A 19915-nucleotide genomic window follows, 5' to 3' on the forward strand; every position below is an offset into this window, starting at 1 on the left:
GTGTAGTTTCCCCTGGTTCCCTTGATGCGGAGCCCAACGTGGAGGAGGAGGAGGAGGAGGAGGAGGAGGAAGATGTGGGGACGCTGACATCTGCAAGCCAGAGGTTTGGAGAGGAGGACGAACCGCAGCCCGGCTGACGAACAGCGGCCCCAGAGACCTCAGACACTGGCCGAGGCATGTAACTTCTCCCGGAGGTAAAGTCTTCGCTAACACGAACGAGCTAACGCCACCATTTTTTAACGCCAGTCACAGAGAAACGAGCTTAAGTTGCCGCCACGCCGCGTTACCACGTCGCGTCCAATGTCGAGCAGTCACTTCGCGTTTCCGACTCGTCACCAGGGAAGTGAACCGGTGTTTGACAGCGACGCTAACATCCGCGCATGGTGGAGGAAGACGTTGTCCAGCCGCTCGTGTAAAGTTTGAGATCTGTTGCGTTAATGTGAGGATTCGAAGCGACGCTCGTTGGGGGATCAAGATGTCACCGTCTCTGCAGGAGTCACTGTGATCTGATGGAGTTTGACAGATGAGGAGACCTGTTGCTGTGGGGGTGGTGTTGTTGTTTGATCCCCCCCCCCCCCCCGCGCAAAAAAGTTTTAGTTCATCAGAGAGAAAGCGACAGAAAGAGATGGATTCAAGGTTTTGTGTTTGTCACATGCACAGAGATAAAAGTTGTAAAACGTGCAGTGAAATGTCCATGTCAACTTTATTTATGTAGCACATTTAAAACAACCTGGGAAAAACTATAACAAGAAAACAGCAATACGTAATATAGCATAATACTAAAGAAAATAAAATAACAATCTGCTGGGATAACAACGCTCTCAACTCCAGAAGAAGGCCTGAAGAGATGTGTCTTTAACTAAAGTAAATAAAGGATTAATAGTGCAAGAAGAAGAATCCCCAGATAAATTCAAATATTAAAGTTAACCCCAGAATATTACAAACAAGTGGGACGTACATTTCATCAGCTGTGTGGAAAACACCAGGTTTTACTTTTACTTTCATGTGAAGCAGAAAAAAAAAGACGAGCATTATTAGTTCTTTTACATTTCAAATCTCTATTCAACATCATGGCCTGGCTCCTCCTAGAGCTGGGCAATAAGGCCGTGTGTTATTTCAAGATCAAAATGTGGATTTCAGTCAATATTTATATCATCAGGATAAATGTCACATTATTATTTCTCTTTTCTTTAAATTCTTTAAGTCTTAAACGCTTCTTTATGAGCAGAGAATGACAAACACTATAAATCTGAGAAAGAACATTAAAACGTATATATAGTTATGTCTCCTCACCATGTCTTCACACTGCATAAGCAATGTATGCTATATATAGATTTGTATTGCCATTGATTATAATTAGATTGCGATGATTCCTATATGTAAGTCCTATTAATTTTTTTCCCCATATATATCATAGTGGCAAACTCAATATATTTCTGAAACATAACATTTTAATAATCCCTCTGTAATATCAGATTTCTGGTAATGGTGGTGAAACTCTTAAAATGACCCCAGAAAAACCCAGGACCCGAGTTCAGATCATGTTCTTCGGTGGTTTCACTTCTTGAGAAACCAGTTGTCCTATCTGGCAACGTTAAAGTGATTTTAAAAAAAAATGTCTGGATCTGCACCCAAATTAAAAAGGTTCTTTCCTGACACATACCACATCCTTCCACCAGGTTTCGGGGGAAATTCGTTCATTTAGAAATTTGTGTAATCTTGCTTACAAACAAACTTACCAAAAAATTCTAATCATCACAGAGCTGTTAGTGTTGTAGAAGAATGTCAGCGATCCAGTCTCTCCAGGTCGTTTACGTTCTGAAAAGAGTCAGCTGGTTAATGGTGAAAACTCACTTTACTTGTTTGAAGCTGCAGCTTGTGTAACCTGCTCCACGCTTACAGTTATTTGTCCTCCTCTCTTGACCGGCTGATGAGGAAATGAGCCATGTATTGTTGTGTGTGCAGTGCACACTGTTCATTCCAGTCTAACCATGGAGAGCAATTTTCTTCCTCCTGTGCCACCTCAGTGCTGAGGATCAAGTGACGCACAGCATCATCGTTGATCATGTCAGGGTGACGTGGAGAGACACGCACAGCAGATTGCAGCTGGGGAAGCAAAAGCAAATCTTATCCCCTCGCCTTCTTTGTCGTCTTTTTTTTATTTCGTTTGTCAGCCAAAAAAGTGGGGCAGGATTTAAGCTGCATCTCAGCCCCCCCACCCCCATGTCCCCTGCTGCTCGTTCCAAACGGCTTCCTAGTAAGGCTATCAGATTCAGAGAGAGAGGAAGGTGTGATGGTAAACCAGTAAAAGGGGGTTTTGTCTCCAGGCGTCTCCATTTTGTAACCTCAGGACTCCCTTCAGTCTTCTGGCTAGAGCCCAGACTGGAGTGAAAGGGCTGTGCTGCTCCTGCTGCTGCCGCTGCTTTGAAGGACTCTCGGTGGAGATTGCGTTCCCTCAGACTTAGTACTACACACACACAGGCTCTGCTAATGCACTAATGCTGTTTTCTGTTTTGTTGTCTGTTCTCAGCAGCAGCAAAATCAAATTGTTCCCAGAATTAACCGTTTTTTGCAGAAGAGGGAAATAACCATAATTGGGCTCTGATGTGAGGAAGTGGAAGGACTGCATGTGTGTGTGTGTCTGCCTGCGTCAGTGCTGCTGCTAAGCCTGTCTGGAACTAGTGTAAATGGCACTCTGCTCTAATATTTATGTGCCACAATTATGTGATTACATTCACTTCAGTGTCAATAAAGCAAAGTGCTCTGTTTTTACTGCAGCCCTCTTTCGAATTCTGACACGCTACGTCGACCTGTCAGCCATGAATAACTAAATTGCTTACCGTGTGTATCCACAAACCTCGGCTAATCCTGTTTTAAGTCAAAAAGGGATCTGTCCTTGTGCAAATATTCCACAATGGTCTTTGGTTAATCTCTATTTTTGGTTCAGTGGAAAACAATGGAAATCCTAAAATAAGGAAGCCTTCAAAAGGGCCTGATTCATAATGTGAATCCCAACAAAAGGCTTCCTGAGACCTGACTCATTACTGTTTTTTTGTAACTACGCATTGGCTTTGATGTAGAGGAGTTGTGCAAGAGCCGAGCTTGCTATAGAACATTATGCTAAATTGATAAAAATACATTTTGGCATTATGTGATGGGACAAAGCTTGACTGAAAACACGCTACATCACGTCTGATTGTTCCACTCAATATTTTAGACGTAGCTAAAACTAGTACTTCTAAGGGGGAACAAAAACATCTGATATGAGCTTTTGTATGCAGGACTTGAGGCCTCCAAAGTTTTCGCAGTGAGGATGCTGACACGACTGATCAGAAACCACACGTGACATTTAAAAGTCTGCCACAGCTCGGCAGCACCGTCTGGTTGGAACTGCTCCTTATTGAAGTCTCGCTGTGACGCCGTGTGACTAAAACCGCAGCGTCGTGATGAAGTTAAGGGTTAACACAGCTCTCATCGGAGGGCATCCCAGACTCAATTTATTCAGCACATTACTGCACTGAAAGCCATAATTTGGCCTCTTGCACATCTATGAATTTTGAATGTAATGAGGATCTTAATGCAGCCCTGCATGCGATTATGTGTATGGTGTCGGTGTTGCTTATTGCTGGCCTGGTCAAACTGGAGCTGTGTCCTCAGGGCACTTGTTTATATGGGGTCCAACTCTTTCTTTCTGTAGCTAGTGTTAAGTTGGATGACAGGTTTATCAAGTTAATCAGGTTTACTCGCCTTGTTCTGATTGTAGGAGTTTACTCTTGCAGCTCTCCTTTTGTGATAGTTACTGGATTTGATTGGATGGACAATCTCTCAATTCAGCCTTCGAGGGATTATCTTCCAATTTGGTACAAAGTTTCAGTTGAGGATGAACTGATTCGATTTTGGTGGTCAATCGTCAAAGTTTAAGAGCACCTTGACCTCACAAAACATATTCTTTAACCTTGTGAAGGCGAATTCTCATGAACAGCTCCAGGGAATCCTTTCAGATTTGGTACAAACGTTCGCTTGGACACAAAGATGAACTGATTAGATACATGTGGTCAAAAGTAAAAGGTCACAGCAACCTCGAATAGAAAAAAAAAAAAGGAGATTGAAACTGCACTGGTGGGTGGAGGCATACATTTGCAGGGCAGTCTAGTTTGTCTTGTAAGGCCTACACTTGTGTTTCTGTGTCTTACATGTGATTATAAAAAATTCGTTTTTTTGTCTAACCCACTGTCTTTTTCTGTTCTCCAGAGGCTTGTGTCCTGCAGGGCACGCTGACACTCCGCCAGTCACGGTGCCTCCCTGGGACTCTCCGTCATGAGGGGCCGTTGTTCTCGAAAATTACGATTGCTGGCCAAGGCCGGCTTCCTGCTCTGGCTACTGTGGCTGGGCTACGTTTTGTTGGCACCCTCCTCTCCCCCCCCCCCCTCTTCGGATCAAGAGGAGGACGAGGAGCACAAACTTGCAGTACGACAGCTCGCCATAGAGGAGAGCAGGAATGATGGGCAGCTGGCGAGGCCTCTCTACATTAAGTCGGCACCCGACAGCAATGCGCCAGGGGAGTGGGGCCGGGCCACACACCTCACCCTCAGTGCTGAAGAAAAGAAACAGGAGCAGGACTCTGTCGAGAGCTACGCTATCAATATCTATGTCAGTGACAAGATTTCCCTCCATCGGCATATCCAGGACCAAAGGATGAATGAGTGAGTAGAAGGAAAACTGGATCCTTAAAATAAGTGACCACCTAATGAATAATAGGCTGCGATGGTCAGTTGACTAAAATTGTTTTTCAGCACATCAGTTTTTTTTTTATTGCCCGCTGTTTTCTTTGAGGCTTCAGCCAAAACATATATGTATCTCTGGCCCCGCACGCTGCATGGAGCTGATAGCTGTGCTGCAGCTGTGTCGGGGATAAATGACTCAATAGAGATTAAGTTGAGCTCTTTACTGGAATCAGTTTTCCAATGACAGTCCGAAACAAAGATGAAGGCTCATGATGCATTGCGCGGCTTATTGAAGTCGGTGTAAGCAGCTCTGTGCCTGAATGGATTTATTTCCACCCAGAGTTGTTGCCTGTGATGAGACACAGAGTATGATGTCTTTTTTATTAGTAGGTCTTCATGTCTCACTGGCTCTCGTCCTAATGAAACCCAGATGTGGTTTCTGTCAGTGTGGTGAGAACCATCATTTGTGTGTGTAACGACCATGTGTTTGTTTTATGCGCTGTGGAGTGTAACAGGGAAGCATCGCTTTCTCTTTAAGCAGTGGATTTATGATCACATCCATGAACAACCCTTAGGAAGACATTAAGAAAGCCATGATAACATGTTTTAAATAGACTTTAACCTACTGACACAAAATAAATGGATGAAAAATGAATCTGATGCGATACCAGAAAAGAAGAAAATATTGTTTTTTGCAACACGGCTGCATATTCAGAGATAGACCGATAAGACGCTTTGATGTTCTCACTACGCTGAGGAATCTGCCTGGAAGGTGGAAAGTCAAACCCTGTGCTTATCCAAAGATAACGTAAATATCAGGCTGCAGCATAATGGAATTATGGTATTCTGTGATTTGACAGAATCATTCCTCCATGCAGACTACCGCTCACTGTGTGACGGAGCATGATGGGTCGTGCAATGACACAGTGTCATTTTTTGACGAGTGCATATTTTTCTCCTTTCCCTTTTGGAGTTTCACCGGCTGTGATCTTGACATAAGTGCTAATGTGACCTTTCAACCACGGAGCAGCAAAGGCTCCAACAGCTGGATCCTTCTCAGGCCAACCTATCCCAGGGTTTATTTCTCAGCAATGTTTTTCAAAGCAATGAGACGTCTGATGCTTAGACCTTTAAAAATAAATGTAGGGATTCAACTCAACTAACCAGCTAATGGTACACATCTTAAAATAATAAAAGGCATTCAAACTTGCTCATCGTGTCCAAACTGCAGCTCTGTTGCTCGGTGACAGCCCACAAATTGGGACCCAGCAGCAATTAGGAGCATGTCAGGGGGTGTCAAGGAAGTCATGTCCTTCACTGTCTTTGTGCTCACATCGTGATGCAGGTGCATGACACAAGACACAGTGGTGCGCTGCGCTGCGCTGCGCGCAGTAGTTAGTTTTTAGATGTGGAAGCATCTTCCTGTTGTCAGGCTGACCCGAGTGCACCAGTGTTTCTGTTTGGCTTTATACCTAGCAACAATGTAAGCAAACGTGTGTGCGCTTACTTCATAATAACATCAGTTTCCTCTCGAGAGAGTCACTGTGGACTGCTTCTTTCCACCATGAAACGCAGTAAACACAAGAGCTGTTGACAGCAAGAAAAATGGCTTGTTTGATTGGTTATGACGAATTGCGGGGCGTTGCGTATTTGTTGTAATACCAACAAACTTCCAACTGTGTCATAGTTGTGGTTTGAGCCTCCGGCTGCAAAACATCCAGAAGTCATTCAGCTTGTGCCAGCGTTCACACACTCAGTGTTTAACACACTGATTCACAAAAACACAGCCTACAGAAAGGGGAAAAAAACTTTGCCATCTCTCCTTTCCTCGCTTTGTTCTCATTCCAGCAAATCATTTCTTTGCATTTTGTCCAGTTTTTCCAGTTTAAATTTTCCCCTTCCCTTCTGTTCTGCTCTTTTTTTTTTCTTCTGTTTGCCTAAGTTTCTGTCGTCGCTCCCAGAGCACTGCTGTGGTATGTTGCTCATTGGTGCGATACCCTCCCTACCCCCATCCATATTTCTGTGGCTCTTTATCGTTTTAATGACTGCCATCTGGATTAAGACCAGACACCTCCTCTCGCCTCAGTAGTTGCTCAGGTTTTTCCGGCCATATGCACAAGCCATTTGCCTGGCTTTGAGTCTTTTCTGTGAGCTATATTTGTTTCCTCACTTTTTCTTCGTTTAAGTAGATCTGTACCCTACATGTGTACTTTTTCTCATGCAAACCCTGTCTCTCCCTCCTCCTAACCCCACCCCCACAAACATACCTCAGATGCCGCACTAAGAAGTTTGACCACCGTCGCTTGCCCACCACCTCTGTGATCATCGCCTTCTACAACGAGGCCTGGTCCACCCTGCTGAGGACCATCCACAGCGTGCTGGAGACCGTGCCCGCCATCCTGTTGAAAGAGATCATTCTCATCGATGACTACAGTGACCGAGGTTTGACACTCGGCAAGAATATATAAACCAATGTGTTATTATTCTCTGTTAAAAGCAAACCTGACAGAAGAGGAAACAAACTTAAAAGCGCAGAAACAAAAGAGAACATGGCCTTTAGCAAAGAAACCAAACCTCAGATTTTGTGGCTTGGACAGTGAACAAAGTTAAGTAGGGCTCTGCTATAAATAGAAAAATAAATTCTATTTATTGAGCAGTTAATTTGTAGTGCCCCTTGATGTCCTTTGGAAAACATTCCAAGAAACTAGTTAGGACACATTCCTTTAATTATTAGACAAACTGATGAGTAACAGCACGTACTGGAGACGGTTGGCTTTTTATTTTTTTATTAAAAGGTCATCAAAATACATGGATTTTTAGTAAAAAAAAGGCGACAATCAGTATTAGAAATAAGTAAGTTTAGGCCAAGCAATAATTAAAAAAATTGCTTGTTTTTCTCACTGTGTGTGTGTGTGCGCGCGCCTATCTATAGTTATGAGGGTCAACTTTGGTTCAATACCATCATTGTGTGTGTGAGAGAGAATTTGAAATGTCATTCTTGAGTCTGAAATGTTTCTGCTCAGTGTCGGCACCTTTATTACAAAAGTTTGACCTTTGGAATAGTAATAGTAAAAGTCTTGACTCATAGGTCCACTCACTAGCTCTTTGTGAACTTTTTGCATCTTACCATCCTGTCGGCAAATGGGACGTCATCTTATTTCTGTTAACACCCAGAGCGATACGACTTTGTCTCAGAAACTGTCCGTCCATCTTAATGGAACTAGTGTTCAGTCCCAGCTTGTCTCGTCTGTGTGTGTATCGGAGACATTACACCATAACGATGACTTCAGTGAGCGCTGAGCTGCCATGACATCATTTCCTCTCCTCTAACCACCGCGACCAAATGGAATGTTGGAAATGCCACCAACCAGAAGGGTTACAGCAGACAGACAGCGACTGGAGGACAGACAGCTCTCCCATGCTTCCAAGCTGGTAGAACAGGGTCTGACATACCAAGCCTCGTTTTGACCTCTGTCGTCCTTCAGATGATGAAAGATGTGTTACCATGACTCATCTGACAGTGGGGTTTAGGTAACAATGAAATTAATCCATTCATCAGCAAAGGTTTTAGTGTGAGCAAATGATTAGAGATGCATTAATCAATATTTTTACTGGCACTGAATCAAATCCCTCAACTCACATTTCCTGAAATCACAGAAACATTAACTTGACTCTTCAGCCTCTGAGCCTCTTTTCGCTTGTCTAACTAAATAAGCTCAGATTTCTTTTGTTGTTGTTGTTTTCACTCCCTACATTCAACAACCTACCTGACAAACACACCCAACATACCTGCTTGACTCGAAAATGGGTTTCAGTGATGCAGCTTTCCTCCATTGTGCATTCCATGCCTGTCTGGATGCTTCGTTTCAATTTGACGTGCGAGTGTTTGTCACAGAGCGTGTGAGAGCTCACGTAACAGTGCTGTTAACAGATTTAAATATTTGTGACTGCTGGATTTGGAATCAACTTGTTTCTGTGTTTTTCTGCCCTCTAGTGGCCAAACATAATTTAAAGCAGCTTTAAAGTTAAATGTGGGAAGAGGAAATAACAAAGCTAAATGTTACAAATCATGACATTGTGTGTATGTGTGTTTTTTGTTATTATGAAAAATAGCATACCTGAAATCCCAACTAGCTGATTACATCAGTGATCTGAACCGTGTGCGGCTCATCCGGACCAACAAAAGAGAAGGGCTGGTCCGGGCACGTCTCATCGGCGCCACCTACGCCACGGGTGATGTACTGACATTTCTCGATTGCCATTGTGAGTGCGTCCCTGGCTGGATTGAGCCTCTCCTGGAAAGGTGGGTTGACCAGATCAGTCAGAACACAACAAACACCAGGAAAGCAAGACTAAAAAGACTATATCAGAGTTTTGTGTTTGAGTCTGTTCTCTCTGTGCTGTGTTAAGGATCGGCGAGAATGCCAGCACCATTGTGTGCCCTGTGATCGACACCATTGACTGGAACACGTTTGAGTTCTACATGCAAACAGACGAGCCAATGATTGGAGGATTTGACTGGAGACTCACCTTTCAGTGGCACTCGGTCCCTGAAGTGGAACGCAAGAGGCGCAACTCTCGCATTGACCCCATCAGGTGATGGTTGGATACTTCAGACAGGTTCTTACACACTTTTTGAAGATTTTGGCCTTTAATTTCCTTAAATTTCTTCCAGATCCCCAACAATGGCAGGTGGATTATTCGCCGTGAGCAAGGCTTACTTTGAGTACCTGGGCACATATGACATGGGCATGGAGGTGTGGGGAGGCGAAAACCTGGAGCTCTCCTTCAGAGTGAGTTCAGTTTTCCGTCAGTGAGGACCGCAGGACATGTAGTAATTTACAACCAGAGTGTGGTTTTTAAAGATGTTGGGAAAGAGTGACTAGTCTAACCAAAAATCTATCAAAACCTCTTACAGACCGACCATCAGTTCACTCTGCTTTTCTTTTTTTTTTACTGTAGTATGAAAAGAAAACAGAAAGATTGATAAATTAGGTTTTTTGGCATCTCATTACCAAAGGGAATCTTTAGTTCATAGTGTTTGCACCTGATCATTTGTTGTGTCCAGCTAACAAGCTCACAGTCAGTGGGTGGATGATGAGAGAGAGACACTTGTCAGTGTCAGATCTCAGTCGGCCATGACATCTGAAACTGCGCCCTCCTATTGGCTGATCCCTTGTTGAGACGTTGGTGTTGCTTTTCACTTGTTTGCGTCAATCAAATTGGCACAGATTATACTCTGTGTGAGTTTGCAGCAAGAGCATGCATCAGCGTGTGTGCGTGTGTGCGTGTGCGTGTGTGTGTGTGTGTGGCTGCAGTGTGAGGGCGGATGGGCTGTTCCCCTGAGGGGTGTGTGGACATAAAAATGCCTCCCACTGGGACTTTTTACATGAATAATTAATGTTTAGTGGATTTGGTTTAGAGTCTGTTTTGTTGGCGAGTGAAATGCCTGAATTAAGATGTAAACGACTGTCATGGTAATGGCTGTGGATATATGACAATGATTTTTGCCCTGTGTAACTGGAACGAGGCTCAGCCAAGTATTAAGAAATACCTTTTTAACAAGCTTTCATTATGTAAGGGTGTTGCTTGCTTATTTTACAAGGTGTGAGAACAAGCAATTACACAATGCAAATTGATGCCATAAATCAGCCACATTCACTTGAAGTTGTATGACTCACGACTAAAAGGGAGGGATTTACACGGTGAGATTGAAGCGCAGTCGGCTTTGTCCGTTATTTAAAGAGGATTTCTAACACAGCATCAGTCGACACAAATATTATAATTTTATTCAGATTAAGGTTTGTAATCTCCTTAAAGGAAGGATTTATGCTTCTGTAGGTACAAACAAAAATATGATAAAAGTATAATTTGCACGAGGACAGATCCCCAGACCGACTTATATCTAATAACGTCTATTTGAAAAAGTTAGTATTGGCAACTTACAAGTGATCTACCAGTTTATTTGCATGTAAGTCAATGATTGTAGTGGAATGACGGACAAAGTCATAAACACCTGCAGTAAAGTGAGTAAGTGCCTAAGTTCAGCACTTCAACATGTGGTGAATAATTTAAAAGGTAGCAGGTTAATGATAAACATATTGATGCAGCTACTGGTCCTCTGATCATAGTGTTTGTATATATGTGCATATGTATAGATATATTTATGTATAAAATGGCCAGGAATATTAATAAAAGCATCACATTCGTGTTTATATCATGTGTTTTATTCCCTCAGGTGTGGCAGTGTGGGGGCAGCCTGGAGATTCACCCGTGCTCTCACGTGGGTCATGTTTTCCCCAAAAAGGCCCCTTATGCTCGGCCCAACTTCCTCCAGAATACTGTGCGAGCCGCAGAGGTTTGGATGGACTCTTATAAACAACACTTCTACAACAGGAATCCACCAGCCAAAAAGGTAGGACACAAATCAGCTGAACCATGTTTCTAAACATTTTGCTGATGTGTTGCTGGTTGGGATGCTGATCTTAGGATAGTACATTTACCAGCACTGAGCTCTGTCTTAGTTGTAAACTAAAGCCTTTCAGACATGCACTGAAGTCCGCACAAGACAACAAGATTCGAGAGCTTTTGACGATAAGGGCAGTCACCGGTTGATGTGCAATAAACAAAAGCACGTGGCTGCAATCTTCATATGTGAAATGCAAATTCCACAAAATGTGCGGACCCAGTTCATGTCTGAAAATAGCTTTACTCTGCCTCTTACATGCTTGTTTTTCATCCAGCTGGTGTCGAACCAAAGCCTTTCAGTGATGAAATTCTCCTCCAAGCAGTAGCATGTTAATATGCTGCAAAGAGCGACTTACCTTTTGATGTTAAATGTTTCATAGGACACGATTCACCTGTCAGCATATGATTAAACGCTGCCTTTATGCCTGGATCAGGTGTATGTGTGAGTGTGTGTGTCGTTCCTATCAGGTTCTGAGTGTTTGAGCATCATCAAATATTCATGTATCTCAGTTTCACCTATCTGAAAAAAACTACATTATTAATGTCAGGGATCTTTGATCAAACAATAAATTACTTGGTCAGGGGGAGATTGAACACAGCACTGCCAGACAACATCACCAGATTTAATTAAGAGTTTTCATAAAAGGTTATTAAAATAATAGTGACTTGTTTATTGGAGAATTTCTCTGCATTAAGGTCTTAGCTCACCAAGTCTGTATTTTTCGTCCGAAATTGACACACGTTAAAAAAATACATATGACTTTATAATGTATGTGGGTGTGCGAAGACCTTTGGTCTGATCTAGAAAGACTGGCTGGAGCTGAGTTTGGGACTGAAACAATAAATAGTAAATGCACTCATTTACAAAACTGTGACTCATCCTATTCACTCAATAATGGCACCGCAATCGGGGCCATTAGGGCCTTAGTGTCTTGCCCAAGGACACTTAAACATGTGGAGCCTGTGATTGAACCATCAACCTGTTCTACCTGCAGAGCCATAGTCGCTCGTGTTCCTTGAGACCCTGTGTGTATGTCCCACCCTCAGGCGGTGCAGAGTTCTCCACCTCAGCAAACACAGTTATCTAAAATGTTCAAGTATGCACAATAGGTGTAACCGATCCAGCCCGTTGCACGTCCTTGTTATGTCATGCCAATCGTATAGGATTTGGCAGTCATATCCAGGATGTAGATATTTGCTTTCAGTACAAGTGATATTTAATCATTATAATCTAAAAACAAATAGTGTGTGTGTAATGAGCGAAGTGGAAAGACCGATGGTGATGAGGTGATGTTGTCAGGGCACTGAGGTGGATCCGTTTCCACTCACTTCTCTGGAAAGAGGACTTATAGATTGTGCTCATTTCACAGGAAAACTACGGGGACATCTCAGGGCGGCTGCTGCTGAGGGGGAGGCTGAAGTGCAACAGTTTTGACTGGTACCTGAAGAACATCTACCCTGACCTACATGTGCCTGAGGACAGGGAGGGCTGGCACGGGGCTGTGAGTGTCTGCTGTCCATATCTGTTATATGAACAAACCTCAGCATCAGTGTTTAATCTTTTCTGATCTAAGATTCTAAAGTCACAAAAGCTCTTTTTAGACATGAATGGAGAAAGTCCAGAAAATTGGGTCTGGGATTTTCCCTTTTTCACATACGAAGAACACAGTAGGACAGTGTCCCGGTCAGACACGCTCACAACTAGAGGAAAATATCTGGAACATTCAGACAAGAGGTGGCGTCTCAGTAGAGCGTGCAGGAGGAAGGACATGACGTATACATTCCGCTGCATAAATCACACGTTTGTGTTTACAGCATATCGACACCGCCGTCTGTCCATAATGCCCAAAGCTCTCGAATCTTGTTGTCTTTCCGAGAGGACATCTTCGTCAGTCTCTTCTACGTGTATGACACCTCTTTTTCATCCTTAGATATTTGTTTTCTTCCAGTTTCGTGTCCGTCCCATGTTAGAAACGTCATCACTTCACTCACTCGCTCACTGTGAATTTTCGGGACATTTCCCTCAATTTCCCTTCCAATTTCTGGACTTTAGCGCATGTTTGAAAGCAGCACAAGAGAGAGCTGTGTCTTTCTTCACATGATGTGGGAAAACCCTGTTGATTGTGAGAAGGCTTGACTAAGACAAACAAAAGGCTTTAAATCCCTTTTTGGACGGCGCTCAAGACCATTACAATCCAAACACCTGGTGGAATATATCATCCGCCACAATGTAGGAACAAGAAAAAAAAGAAAATCCCCGAAAGAATTCTCAGGCCAGAATGGGCAAAGAAAATCCACCATCTTATCATGTTGCCACATTGACACCTGTGTAAATATTTACAGCATGAACACAATGACATAACTTGAAAATATAGCTTTCTGTAAAGGTAGACATTTGGGGTTTTGATATGAAAGCAGGGAAAAAGACCAAATTGCTCATCAATATCATATTGATTTCTTAATAGAGGTGTGTTGATGTGGAAAATAAGCAAACAACAGCGCAAAGTCGAGTGTGTTTCTTGCCATTTAATCAGACGACTTAATCTATCTGCATCAGTGGTGCTGCTCTGTGTGTGACCTGCCTGTCGAGAATAAAACCAACCCAGAGCAGCGTCATCAAGCGATCAATAAAGTGCAGCCTTTCAATTTTCATAGATATTTCTTTGCTCTGCTCTTACCAGGTGCGTAGTTTAGGGATAAACTCTGAGTGTCTGGACTACAACTCTCCAGAACACAATCCCACCGGCGCCCACCTCTCTCTGTTCGGCTGCCACGGCCAGGGAGGCAACCAGGTACGTTGAGCATTTCACACCTCGTTTGTTCTGTCTTCGTCCATCTCTCTCAGGCACATATTCTCCCTTGTCACAATCTCGCAACCTCCCCCGGCCTTGTGGGAGATGTAATTTAAAATGTCAGCGATTTCTGATAACCCCTAAAACGAGCGGCCAGAGTTGATTCACACCAGAAAAATCCTCCCTGCTGCCACGAGCAGCCTGACTTGAATGTAATGAAGGGGAAATACAAAGATTGGTATTGCATCCACATATAAAGGGTTTCCACAGGGTTTTAGACGGTCTCAAATTTGATCATCTGAATTTTAGGCTTTAAAAAGTATGTTAAATAAAGACGATAAAATAATACATACTTGGTCTTAAATACATTTAGGTAGGTCTTAATTATGTTAACATTCAGTTAACGCTACTTCTGTCCCTCTTTAAAATTCGTTTTTTAAGAGAAATGTTATGGCAGCATGCATAGTTTGTGATGTCTCTGTGTCTTTCTCAGTGATATTAGCGCGTTGTAATAAAACGCAGGTCAGAAGTCATCTCAGTGCACTCAGCTTGGCTGTGGAAAAGACTATGAATACATACTGTCTGTAATTCATAAGATAACGTTTCGTAACGTTTCTGGGGTTATTCTCTACGAGGCTACTTCACCTGATCTTTAGTGAAGGGGAAGTGGAAGTAATTTTGAGAGATGGTTGTTCTTACATATTTACAGAGCCCCTAAAGATAAGATAAGATAATGACCCTATGGGAAAAAGTTAGAGAATTTCATAATATTATAACATTCATATACAGGTGAGGTTTCTCCATCAAGGTGTCTGCTGGCATCTGAAGTTGTAAAAGACACATGATATGATCTTGTAAATATCTCATTCACACAAGTTGCATCTTGTGTGCAAAGTATTTTAAAAGATACATCACCTTTTGGAACTTAAAAGTTCCCGTACATATCTGTGATACTTGACATTAAATTTAAACAGTCTTAAATTTAACTTCTTGAAACCTTCAGAAACCAACACTGGAATCACTGATGCTCTTTAACTGAACGCCTGCCAGCTGCAGTGATGGATGGTTGAGCAGGCAGCAGATTATTTGTCTGTGATGATGTATATTTAATGTTGGCAATAGGCAGAGCTTCTTTCTGAGAATCCCCGACCTGCTTGATATCTATGATTACCCCACTGACGCATCATGTGTCCCCTGCCACAAAAAAAGCACCATGTGTGACTGAAAATCAATGTTTGAATGTCTCCCACACGGAAACCCAAACCTGAGGGCCCTGCACTGCCTCCCTCCTGCTCCCTCTTCCCTGGCCCACATAACAACCCGCGTTCCATTTTGAAAGATACATGAGCCTGGCCGGCCGAATGAATGGCAGAGCCGCGGGTAAATAAGTTTCAAGCCAGACACGGGGGCCTCGAGTGAGTCTTTTATTAGAAACAACCATTAAGGGCCCGATGCACCTGAAAGATGTATGAGATGAGAAGGATGGGGAAGAATGAAGATTGATTACCTGACCCTCCGTTTAATGGCTAGCCCAGGGATTGTTGCATCTTTTGTCCCAGTGGACCAGCTGTTGAAATGACACCAGCGGAGGGGAGGGGAGGGGTTGGGTCTGAGTCGATTGAGTGTGCCAAGACCCCATCTTTACTGATGAGATCCCTCGGCACCAACGCAGACATGGCACGCTACGATGCCAGAGCCAGGACCTGATCCCACAGCAGAGGAAGAGAAAAACATCCTGTAATCCCAGATGAAAAAAAACAAAACATGCCAACCTGCACAATTGTTCTCGTTGGACTGTTTTCTGAGTAAAGAGAGATTAAGGTAGAGGGAGAGAGAGGTGGTGAAAAAACTGGCATGGAGGCAGAACATTGTTTTTCATCTCTTTGTCACCACTGCTTTTCCTGTTGGGTTGTTTTCCTAGGAAATGTCCAAATACAATGAAATCCAGAGCAGATAGTCGCATAACCAGGTCTTTCTTCTTCTCCAGTACTTTGAGTACACATCTCAGAAGGAGATCCGCTTCAACTCGGTGACAGAGCTGTGCGCCGAAGTGCCCGAGGGACAGACCTCCCTCGGGATGAGGCACTGTCCTCGTGATGGGGAGCTGAAGCCTCCCAGCATCACCTGGGAGTTCAGAAAGGTAAGCTGTGCCCACATTTAAGCCGTTTTCAGACATGAACACTGAAGAATGTCCACAGAATTGGGAGCAGGAGATTCTCTCTGCTCAGACACGTTCATGGAGTTCAGTGCATGTCTGAAAGCAGCTTTACACACACAAAGACGCCGTCTCTCACTCAACCGATAGAACTCATTGGACACTCATTTCCACCTCTCACCCTGACAGGACGGGACCATCTACCACCCTCATTCCGACACATGTGTGACAACTTACCGCACGTCAGAGGGCCGCGGAGACATCCAGATGAAGAGCTGCAACCCAGCAGACCAGAACCAGCAGTGGAAGTTTGAGTGGTAGACGGCGACAGGGCAGCAGAAAACCTCAAGTGACCTTCTTTGACCATAGTGCAATTACTACAGTGGACGTCTTCTCCGCTGCTCCCAGCACTCCAGGGCTGCACGCCATTTGAATGGGGATAACGAGCGAATGCAGAACGGTGAAAAGTCACTTTAAGCCAATGATTTCACCCGATTCAGAGCTTTTATACCCGTGTGAATGACTGAACAGGTGCAGATTGTGGTGGAGCGATGGAGAATGTGGGTCTTTTTAAGGAGGCCAGCAGAACATGACTTAAACTTTTGAGTAGCTTTCATTCAAGTGCCTCTGCAACCAAAATGGAATCCAGCGCACACTTGAAAGTGTCGCGATCGTCTTGTTTGCAACAACTTGAAAGCAGTGAAACTGGTTCGACTGTCCAGCACATGAAGAAGTGCCTTCCAGCGATATTCAAGATATTGAATATTGAATATTGATATTGATGTTCCCTTTGAAAACTAGATGCAAAAAAAGATGCAGAATCGTGCTGCACTATAAAACGTTAAATTAATGTGCAATGAATTATTGTTAAATCGTCATGCTTGTTTCTTCAGTTGTAAAGAAATAGCCAATTAAAAAATGAGCTGCTCCAAAAGAGAGAAGGAAAAAAAAGAAGCAGAAGTCTTGCCAGGAATGTCAGGTCAGCGGCAGCGTTACATGCCGCATCATGTGAGAGGAAAACAGCGAGGGAGTGTTGTGGTCACACTACACTGCTCCTCAATTCTATCTCTCACCCGTGGAGCCAGTTTCATGCAAGAATGCTGCCTGAACAAGACTTGAAGCGTTCATTAAGCAATTTGCACAAAGCGCAATTTGCCCCCGAGGGCTCAGCTAGTTGACGGGAATGTTGTTAGTCTATTCCTCCCTGTTGTGTAAACTGAAGACGACCCTCTGAACTCGTCTGTCAATGTGCCTTAGAGAGGCCGCGATCCCATTAGGAGAACCTGTCCGTGCCGAAATGAAACGTGCCAGTGGGCGTCAAATGTACTCCGAGCATTTTTAAATGCTTAAAATCTGAACCATCACTGGCTTGCTGCACTTGATGCCTTAAAGGAAGCACCTGTTTAATTTAATCTTTTAACTTGGCGTGTTTGTTTGGACTCCTGTGTGTGTAAACTGTACTTGAAATGTCACCAGAAACACACTCCTGTTTGGTGTTTTTCTTCTATTCCACTTTTTTCTAATGAAGATCTCGTCAGTGTTTCCACTGGGATGTACGGACATAGAGATGAGGCGTGTTCTGGTTGAATAGCAGCTCTATTTGCCGACGACTGCTTATCGCCGAGCAACATTTGGTCTCTGTTGAATTCATGAATACAAGGTTATTCAGACCGGTCAATGGAAACAGTGGGTAAACATGTAAGATGGCTGTTGTGTTGTGTTGCCTTTGTAAATAAGGTTTGAAATAAGGGACCAAAGGGGGGGGGGGGGGGGCGCTGTGGTAAAGCACCTCTAAAACTACTGATGATGCAAAAACAATGATGATTACTTGACACAAGGAGGAGGGGGGCTGACATGGGTGGATGATTCAAATGAGATTACAGCTGTGGGACTGGTTTAAAGAATAAAAAAAAACTAACCACAAATGTCCAGTTGTGTGTTTTTTTTACTGTCGTCTCCACGCACACGGAATATTATTGTTACTCTGGAAGAAATGGGAGAACAAAATCAACAGGTCGTTCAAAAATAGACATAAACTGTTGTTTTTTTATGTTTATCACGTCAACTTAACAATAAATGTGTTCATTTACTGAGGCCTGCAGCATCTTCTACTCCAGCTTTGATCCTCTCTCCCTTCTGCATTTAGACATGGGTTTACAGCATTCAGTTATTTGGCGCCATCTACTGCCAGGAAGGCAGATAACACTGACTGATAATGGCCAGTCAGAGTGACTGGGATTATTTGACATGTTCCAGTTTTTCTGTATTTTGTCCACATTTAGTTCTGAGAAAGATCACTAACATGGTGGAAATGAGACATTTACTCAACACAGCTGAACACAGTGAAAACGCAACTGAACCTAAGAAAGTTAAGACATTTTAAAATGAATGCTTTATATTTTGAAAATTGTTTATGTGTCACGTATCAGTCTTTTTGTAGAAGTTTGGGGGATAATAATTTATATAAAAAATGACTGAATTACAGTATAAATCATTTTCAGGGAGGTGTGACAGGTACAAACGTTGTCTACTCACTATCTGATGTCTATGGAGGGATGATGGAGACGGAGAAGGACTGTCTGCTGTTTTGCTGAAATAAGGAACAAAACTATGTTCACTTGAACAAACTGCTTGAATAGACTTGTGCCTGTGGACAAATGCAGTGGAGCAGTACAGGAACCAGTGTTGGTGTTGCACTGGAAGGTCATGAAATCACACAGGAATTTAACGTTTATCCAAGGAAATCCATCGAATAAATTCTACTAATCAAACAACTATTCAGTCAGGTCAGACTCACTTGTTCTATTTTATTATAATCCTTTTTCCATTCTATTCTTTTAACCTGTATTTATTATTTACTTGGGCTGCTGTAATACCTGAATTTCCCTGTATTGTCAGAATATACAGTGTCGCTCTGAGGAGCATTTCAAAACAAAAGAAAAAGTACGTCTGGTATCAGTTAATATTAATTTGCTTTAGTCCTTGTGTGACTTGCTTAATTAACTTCATTTTCTCCACCCCCTTTATTTAAAGGACCAGTGTCGATCTATTTTAGTGGGAATCTATGGGCAGAAATGAAATAAAAAATTCACAATACGTTTTCTTTTGTGTAAAATCACCTGAAACTACAAATTGTTGCGTTTTCTCAGGCTAAGAATGAGCCATTTGCATCTACATAGCACCCTCTTGTACGGAGTCACCATATTTCACCGCCATGTTTCAACAGTAGCCTAGAATAATCAAGAAACACCGGCTCTAGATGGCGTTTTGCATTCTACTAAACCTGAAGGCCATTGTAAGTTCTCCTACTTGCTTGGGAGGGGAGTGTTGAATGGAGGAGTTTTCTGTTAAATCTGCAACCACGCAACAAGACACCACAAAATCCTACACACTGGTACTTTAATCCTCCCTCCCACTGCACCAAATTATATTTAACCCCTCTCACACATGAAATCTGTGGATGTTATGCTTGTTGCTTCAGAGCTTTCAAACCTATGTCTCTTTAGCCTGTAATAGATTATCATCTCTTACACAACTGAATACTGTACCAGGTGTCATCCTGTTGTGTAACTTGTTGTTCACAGGCCTTGTCTGCGTCTTTCGCCCGCCCTCTCAAGACGCACTAGATTAGACCTTTGGCCACTTTCAGAGAGGCTGCATGTGCACTGTTCCTTCCACTCCTCCAAAGGGAATCTCACTGAGTTTGACTTGTTTTGAAGGAAACACACAATCAAGCGGAGTCATAGACCAAAGCTAGAAGTGATAGAACATGAAAC

The 19915-nt window shown here is 43.0% G+C and overlaps 1 protein-coding gene and 1 long non-coding RNA gene across 2 annotated transcripts in view; one reads left to right on the forward strand and one right to left on the reverse strand.

Annotated features, from left to right (window-relative positions):
- Positions 1-43: 43 nt before the first annotated feature.
- poc1bl (POC1 centriolar protein homolog B (Chlamydomonas), like) lies at positions 44-18058 on the forward strand. The gene is made up of 11 exons (XM_034599718.1): positions 44-194; positions 4252-4703; positions 6997-7166; positions 8838-9027; positions 9135-9320; positions 9400-9517; positions 10963-11139; positions 12563-12694; positions 13874-13984; positions 15972-16124; positions 16329-18058. Exons 2-11 carry the CDS (start codon positions 4318-4320, stop codon positions 16458-16460), a joined length of 1755 nt encoding a protein of 584 aa, XP_034455609.1. The 5' UTR covers positions 44-194; positions 4252-4317; the 3' UTR covers positions 16461-18058.
- LOC117770359 overlaps positions 6530-19915 on the reverse strand; it is a 28083-nt gene continuing 14697 nt past the window's right edge. Inside the window, exons 2-3 of the long non-coding RNA XR_004615380.1 lie at positions 14529-14532; positions 6530-6541 (exon numbers count right to left, since the gene is read on the reverse strand). This is a non-coding gene — a long non-coding RNA (uncharacterized LOC117770359). The remainder of the gene's footprint in view (positions 6542-14528; positions 14533-19915) is intronic.

The sequence above is a fragment of the Hippoglossus hippoglossus genome, chromosome 11 (assembly GCF_009819705.1).
Source record: "Hippoglossus hippoglossus isolate fHipHip1 chromosome 11, fHipHip1.pri, whole genome shotgun sequence".
In the NCBI taxonomy this organism is placed as follows: Eukaryota; Metazoa; Chordata; class Actinopteri; order Pleuronectiformes; family Pleuronectidae; genus Hippoglossus; species Hippoglossus hippoglossus.